This window comes from Trichosurus vulpecula (genome assembly GCF_011100635.1).
Source record: "Trichosurus vulpecula isolate mTriVul1 chromosome X unlocalized genomic scaffold, mTriVul1.pri SUPER_X_unloc_1, whole genome shotgun sequence".
Lineage (NCBI taxonomy): Eukaryota > Metazoa > Chordata > Mammalia > Diprotodontia > Phalangeridae > Trichosurus > Trichosurus vulpecula.
This window is the reverse complement of record NW_023494377.1, coordinates 8,637,733-8,644,992: the sequence shown is the minus strand read 5'-3', so window position 1 is coordinate 8,644,992 and position 7,260 is coordinate 8,637,733. Positions and strand designations below refer to the sequence as shown.

Genomic DNA, 7,260 nt, shown 5'->3' with positions numbered 1-7,260 from the left:
CAGAGTAGAATTCCAATAAAAGCCTAGAGAACAAAGCTTAGGTATGGCTCATGTCTAATGTCTCCCTGGAAGGAATCGACAAGGTTCTGTCTGGAAAATGTACTTGGTGTGCAAAATGGAGATTAGGTATAGGACCAATGTTTATTTCTTCCACCACAAAAGAAATTCTTAAAATACAAAATATTCAAAAGCTTGCTTTTTAAGAAATACAGGATGGCTGAACAAGTCATGGTATATGTAATGGAATGGAATGCTACTGTGTTGTAAGAAATGATGAGCAGGTGGACTTCAGAAAAACCTGGAAAGACTTACATGAACTGAGGCTGAGCGAAGTGAGCAGAACCAGGAGAATACTGTACACAGTTATAGCCACATTGTGAGATGACTAACTTTGATAGTCTTGGCTCTTCTCAGCAACGCAAGGTCCTAAGACAACTCCAAAAGGCTCATGATGGAAAATGCCATCTACATCCAGAGAAAGAATTAAGGAGTCTGAAGGCAGATTGAAGCATACTATCTGTTCTCTCTCTTTTTTGTTTTGTTTTATTTTTTCTTTCTTGTGGTTCATTCCACTGGTTATAATTCTTCTTTACAACACTACTAATGTGAAAATATGTTTAACATAAATATGTACGTAGAACCTATATCAGATTGCATGCCGTCTTGGGGAGGGGGGAGGGGAGGGAGAGGGAGAAAATTTGGAACTCAAAAGCTTCTGGAACTGAATGTTGAAAACTAAAAATAAATTAATTAATTAAAAAAAAAAAGAAATACAGGAAACAGAACAACCCTTCATATCTATTATGCTCTGCCGGGAGATAAACACAGTTCGATGGCACTGCTGAACAGAGATATGCATTCGCGTCAGCTCTAGACTGCCTGAGGAGCTTATAAGGTCCAGATCTGGTGGGCCAGGCTGTGATTTGGGCCTGCATGGATAGGCCTTTGGGCTGCAGCATCATCCTGATGAGAAATGACAGCCAATACTGACTCAGGACCTAATGATCTCTCAGAGTCACGAGGGTACAGCGAGGGCTAGAAATGTCCATTTCTTAGAATGAGCTCAGTGACCTGGGCTCAGAGAAAGAAACAGAAAACAGAAGGGAGAGCCAGGGACTTGAGGTCTAATCAATCTCAGGACCAAGTGGATGTTGATTCCCAAGGAAGTGCCATTGAGGCAGCTAGGTGGTGCTGTGGAGGGAACATTGGGCCTGTAATCAGGAAGATTTGAGTTCAAATTTGACCTCAGACCCTTAGGAGCTGGATGACCCTGGCCAGGTCACTTAACATCTGGCTGCCCTACCGGTGATACTTTCTGTATCCTGTAATATGTTAGTTCTCACCGGGATGCAGCTGCAGTCCAAAGGCCTATGTGAGCCCAAGTCACAGCCTGGCCCACCAGAACTGGACCTTGTAAGCTCCCCAGGCAGTCTAGAGCTGATGCCAATGCATATTTCTGTTCAGCAGTGGCACCACGCTGTGCTTACCCCCTGGCAGAGTATAACAGGTATGAAGGATTGTTTTCTTTTCTGTAGTTCTTAACAATCCCAGCTGCCCAAAGGCCTACTCTCCAAAGACATGAGAGAGATGGAAAGACCCAGGACCAACAACAGAGTACAGTTCTCCCTTCCACATCTTGACTTTCCCCATCTTAGTTCCAATATATCGCAGGTCGACATAAGAAATTAAACAGGAATTTGGAGGGAGTTTTGCGGAAGCCACAGACGACACATGAAGTCCAGCAGAGAACACAGAAAAGGTTTAGAAACTCAGAAATACATAAAATATATGTATAGTACTATACAATATCAACACCCCGTAAAAATAAAAGAAAAAAATTCAGACTTCTTTTCTGGTATGAAGGGAGGGCCAAAAAATTTTTCGTGGCTTTTCCAGATCTTGGGGGTACCATGCCCCTGACCCCCCATGATGTGGAAGGGATAACTGTATACAGCAGAGGCCTCATTGAGGTCATAGAAAGCACCAATGTGAAAGACGACTCAGAAGTTCCAGGCTGGCCCCTGAGAGTGCCCCGGTTGGGATGTTCTCCATGCAACTTTGCGGCCCTCCTGCCCATTTCCCCGTTGAGTATTTTGGACCTATGTCTGTGAGGGTGTCTTTCCTTATCTTCTACCAGTTCGGGGTTCTCCCTCACACACAAAGGCTAGACAACCAGAGAGTGGGAGTATCAGCACAGGAAAGGTCTCTGGCAATCACTGAATCCAAGTCCCTTTTTCACAGAGGAGGAAGCTGAGGAAGGGACATGACTTTACAGGTTCATAGCTTTAAAACTGGCTCATCTCGACTAACTTTGATAGACTTGGCTCTTCTCAGCAATGCAGGGTTCTAAGACAGCTCCAAAAGGCTGTTGATGGAAAATGTTATCCGCATCCAGAGAAAGAACTATGCGGTCTTTAGGCAGATGGAAGCTGACTATTTGCTCTCTCTTTTTTGTTTTGTTTCTTCTTTCTCTTCTTTTTGTTTCATTCCATTGGTTCTAATTCTTCTATACAACATGACTAATGTGAAAATATGTTAGATATGAAGGTATATGTAGAGCCTAGATCAGATTGCATGCTGTCTTGGGGATGGGGGAGGGGAGGGGGGGAGAAAATTTAAAACTCAAAAGCTTGTGGAACTGAATGTTATAAACTAAAAATAAATAAATAAATAAATAAATAAATTTAAAAACAAAAAATAATGCTCATCTCATCCAAAGGAGGCCGACGTGACTTGTAAGTCACAGAACTAGAATTGGGTGTCGGGTCCTCCCCATCCCCTAGACTGAAATGAAAATGTGCCGGTCCCAGATTCAGTGAACGGAGCAGTATGTTAAAGAGCTTTGCAGGACTAATCTAGGGATAGATATGGGTACAAGTTGCTTGCCTCCTCTGCAGTGGGCCTGGCCTGGGGAGGGGAGCCTTCTTCTTTCTTCCTTACCTCCCCCTTGGCTGGGCTCTTAATTTTTTTTGGCAGGGAGGACAGAAGGGGCAAGAACAACACAGGAAAACAGGTCAGGGCAGGGGAGGGGTCCTGGGTCCATTATGGGAAGGCTGAAATTCTTGCTTCCCCCCAGAAGGAAGCTAACTCCCTTAGGGGGAATCAATCCCACCCCCAGCCAACCACACCTTCTTCCCATCATTAACTGTGGGGTAGCCACCCCAGCTTGATGGCAATCCCAGAGACAGGGAGGAAGAGGGAACCCAGGAGTCTAACCTTCCATGCTCCTGTGTGTGTGTGTGCATGTGAGCGTGTGTGCACATGTGTGTGCTTAAAGTTATTTGTACATGCCTGTACCTTTGAGCACCCCTATCTTGGACTGGGAGGGAATGCTGGAGAAAATGGTGTCCCAGAAAGAGTCCAGGACCAGCAGTAGGAGTCTGGGGGGCTGACTTCTTGCCCTGCTTCCTGCTACTAACTCAGCCAAATCATTTCCCCTGTCTAGGCGTCAGTTTCCCTACCTGAAAAACAAAGAGTTTGGCTGAGATGGTCTCTGACCCTTTCCAGGGAGGGGCAGTCAATGGAGCTTGATGGTGATGGTGGTGGTGGTGGCAGCGGGTTCAGAGGCTCCCCCATCCCTCTTCCCCTGGCTTGGGGAAATCTTGGACAGGAAGTGGGTGGGGCAGGTCAGGTGTGTGTGTGTGAGCAGGTCTGAGGTCCCTCCTTCCTTGCTCACAGGGAGGGGGGGGCGGGGAGGGGGGGCAGCCTGTGGAGGGCGGAGCTGGGCCCTGGCCTGGATGGGGAGATGGAAAGCAATCAGAGGCAGGCAAAGCGGGAGCTGCTGGAACAGGTAAGGAGCCCGAGGTCCCTGGTCCCTCAGTGACTGGCCTTGGCTCATCTCAGGGTCTCAGGGTCTCTAGGGGGAGTCTCTGATCTCTTCCTCTGCGCTTTGCTGGTTTCTTTCATGGCTGTCTTAATGTCTGGCTGTGTCTCTCACTGTTCTTCCCAGCCTCTCTGGATCTGGCCCAGGTCCCTGGCCTGCCTTTATCTCTCTGCTCCCCCCAACCCTCCCCCTCACCCACACACACACACACACACACACACACACACACACACACTCCCTGTCCTTGGCTCTGCATTCACAGCCCTGGGCCAGATCAGGCTGAGATGGGAAGGGGAGGGAAGGGAAGGGGAAGGAAGGGGAGGAAAGGGGAGGAAAGGGAAGGGAGGTCTCTGGCTACAACCAAACTAGCAGAGACCATATTAAAGCAAGAACAGACACAGACACATTCCCTTACTCACTCCAGAGCCTTTTCCCGGGCACTCTCCTCCCTTACGAATTCACACAACATCTATCCCCACAGACAAGGCCCCCCTCCTAGCACCCACAGAGGTCCTCATCCATTTTAACCTGTTCCCACCTTGAGGGCTGGTGAGAACAGTGGGAGTGGCCTGGGGGGCCTCAGGCATCCTGCCCTTCCAAGCTTGCCACAGCTCTGCCCTCTCTACCCCCATCGGCACTCATACCCAAGAGCCCCTCCAGCTGCCCCCTGGGGTCGGGTGGCAGAGACTGGATTGGGGGCTCACCACGCGTCATAGGGCTCTGTCCCTTCCAGGCCCCTGAAGTGGAGGAGAGGGGGCTGGACACCAGGGTCACCTCTGTATCCAGCATGCTAAGAGTTTCTACAGCATCAGGTAAGGTTCCCACCACCAAGGGGGCAAGGGCAAACAGAGGGGGAGGTGGTGACGGACAGAAACAGAGTAGGGTCTGTTCAGAGTATGTTGGTTTGGAGGCTTGGGGGAAGGAATGTGGGGAGGCAGAGACCAAGGTTAGGCCACCACCCCACCCAACATGCCCAATTGCTTTCTTGCCTAAGTCTCAGCATTGTCCTACCTTAGATTCCATTCTTTGAAGCTGCCTCCTGGGAATTGGAATGTGGTGGAGGCCTGTGGTCCCTCCAAAATTTGGTGGTGGGAGTGGGGGTGGGGGGATGTAAGGTAGGAGCATAGCATGAAGGAGAAAGACTCTAGAGATCTGGATTCTTGCCCCCACTCCCTCACCTCCTCCCACACCCCAATGCACAATGCCAAAACCCTGCCTCTTGTCCTGTCCACCCAATTTTAATGGAATGGCAGAGATGAAGCATGCCCACTGGGCATGTGTGAAGCGGGTGGGCATGGAGACTGATGTGTATGGTGTATTGGACCAAGATCTTCATCCGCCTCCCTCTTATCCAGGGTCAGGATCCTCATTTCTCCCTATCTCTATTTCCCAGCAGCCCCTGAGTCCCTCTCCAATGGCAGCCTTCCTGGCAACAACAGCAGCAGCAGCGAATCTCGAAACCCGTGGTTGGCCCAGGCTGAGGTGGCGCTGCTGGCAGCCATGTTTGTGTGTGTGATGTTGAGCAATATACTGGTGCTGGGGGCCCTGGCCCGTAGGGGCAGGCGAGGCCGGTGGGCCCCTATGCATGTCTTCATTGGCCACCTGTGTCTGGCTGATCTGGCTGTGGCCCTGTTCCAGGTGCTTCCACAGCTGGCCTGGGACATCACAGACCGCTTCCAGGGCCCCGACTTTCTGTGCCGGGCTGTCAAGTATCTGCAGATGGTGGGCATGTATGCTTCCTCCTACATGATTCTGGCCATGACCCTGGACCGCCATCGAGCCATCTGCCGTCCCATGTTGGCATTCCGCCATGGTGGGGCCCGCTGGAATAGACCCATCCTGGTCGCGTGGGCCCTCTCATTGATCTTCAGCCTGCCCCAGCTCTTCATCTTCAGCCAACGGGAGGTAGAGGATGAGGCTGGGACCTTTGACTGTTGGGCCCTCTTTATCGAGCCCTGGGGGCTCCGGGCCTATGTCACTTGGATTGCCTTAATGGTATTTGTGGCACCAGCTGCAGGCATTGCTGCCTGCCAGGTGCTCATCTTCCGAGAGATCCATGCCAGCCTATCCCCTAGGGCAAGTGGCGTGGGGCCTAGTGAGGGTGCCCGGGTCTCAGCAGCCATGGCCAAGACAGTGAGAATGACCTTGGTGATAGTGATTGTGTACGTGCTCTGTTGGGCGCCCTTCTTCCTGGTGCAGCTGTGGTCAGTGTGGGACCCCCAGGCACCTCGGGAAGGTAAGTTTAAGGGTACATATACTCAGACCAAGGCACACACATACAGGTAGGCATACAGATGTGCCCAGAGAGCTGTGCTGATGGGCCCTGATGTGTCAGCCTCCAGACACCCTGACACATACAGGTGCACATTCATAGACTCCCCCAAACCCTTCTCTCCTATCCCTGTGCCCAGCCTCACCTCCTCCTTAGTCTCCTTGGGGGACATAGAGAAGAGCCCATACCTCTGCCCCTGCTCCTATGCCCCCACAGCCCTTCTGCCCCTTGGCCCAGAGTTCCCACAGCTCTGCCATTTCATGCCTGTCCCTTCTGCACCGTGCCCACCTCTTTTCTGGCTTCTGCCTTCTTCCCAGGGCCACCCTTTGTGTTGCTCATGCTTCTGGCCAGCCTCAACAGCTTCACCAACCCTTGGATCTACGCCTCCTTCAGCAGCAGTGTTTCCTCGGAGCTGCGCAGTCTCTTCTGCTGCTCCCAGGCCTCAGCTTTGGCCAGCCTTGGTCCCCCTGATGACTCCTGCATAACTGCCAGCTCCTCTCTCACCAAGGACACATCCTCCTGAGGTCCTGGGCAGACCATGGGCAGATCAGCTCTCTTCCCGGACTCCAGAAAGCTCCATGCCAAGGCCAACATCTCTCACATGGTGCCAACTTGTCCTTCCTAAAGCAAAGGTCTGACCATGTTATGCCCCTGCTCAGTACAAGCTTCCACAGCTCCCCAGGGCCTCTAGGATAACATAATATTCTGTTTGGCATTTAAAGGCGCTCCCAGTCTGGCTCCGGCCTGTATTTCTGTGCAGATCACTGCTCCTTACCCTCCATACACAGGCTATTGCCCATGACCGGAATATTCTCCCTCTTCCCCTCTGCCTCTTGGAACCCCTAGAAAGCTTGGCTCAAGGGCCACCTCCTTCAAAAGGCCTTTCCTGTTTCTCCCAGGTTAGTGCCCTGCCCCCAAACTCTGTATTTATTGTGTGTGTGTATATATATATATATATATATATATATATATATATCCCATATTTACTTCTCAGGGGGCATGTCATATCTCTAGGATGTAACTTTGCCACTTTTTTACTTGTATCTGTAGTGCCTAGCACATAGTAGGTGCTAAATAAATGCTTGTTGATTGATGGATTGATTGATGGGAGTTGGGGGGAAAGGACAAGGGGCTACCGGAATTTCTAGGAATTAGGCAGGAAGAG

General features: G+C 50.7%; 1 protein-coding gene across 1 annotated transcript; it reads left to right on the top strand.

Annotated features, from left to right (window-relative positions):
- The first annotated feature begins 4,366 nt into the window (after positions 1 to 4,366).
- AVPR2 (arginine vasopressin receptor 2) lies at positions 4,367 to 7,022 on the top strand. Its single transcript, XM_036740472.1, has 3 exons — positions 4,367 to 4,635; positions 5,217 to 6,059; positions 6,413 to 7,022. Exons 1-3 carry the CDS (start codon positions 4,611 to 4,613, stop codon positions 6,616 to 6,618), a joined length of 1,074 nt encoding a protein of 357 aa, XP_036596367.1. The 5' UTR covers positions 4,367 to 4,610; the 3' UTR covers positions 6,619 to 7,022.
- The last annotated feature ends 238 nt before the right edge of the window (positions 7,023 to 7,260 follow it).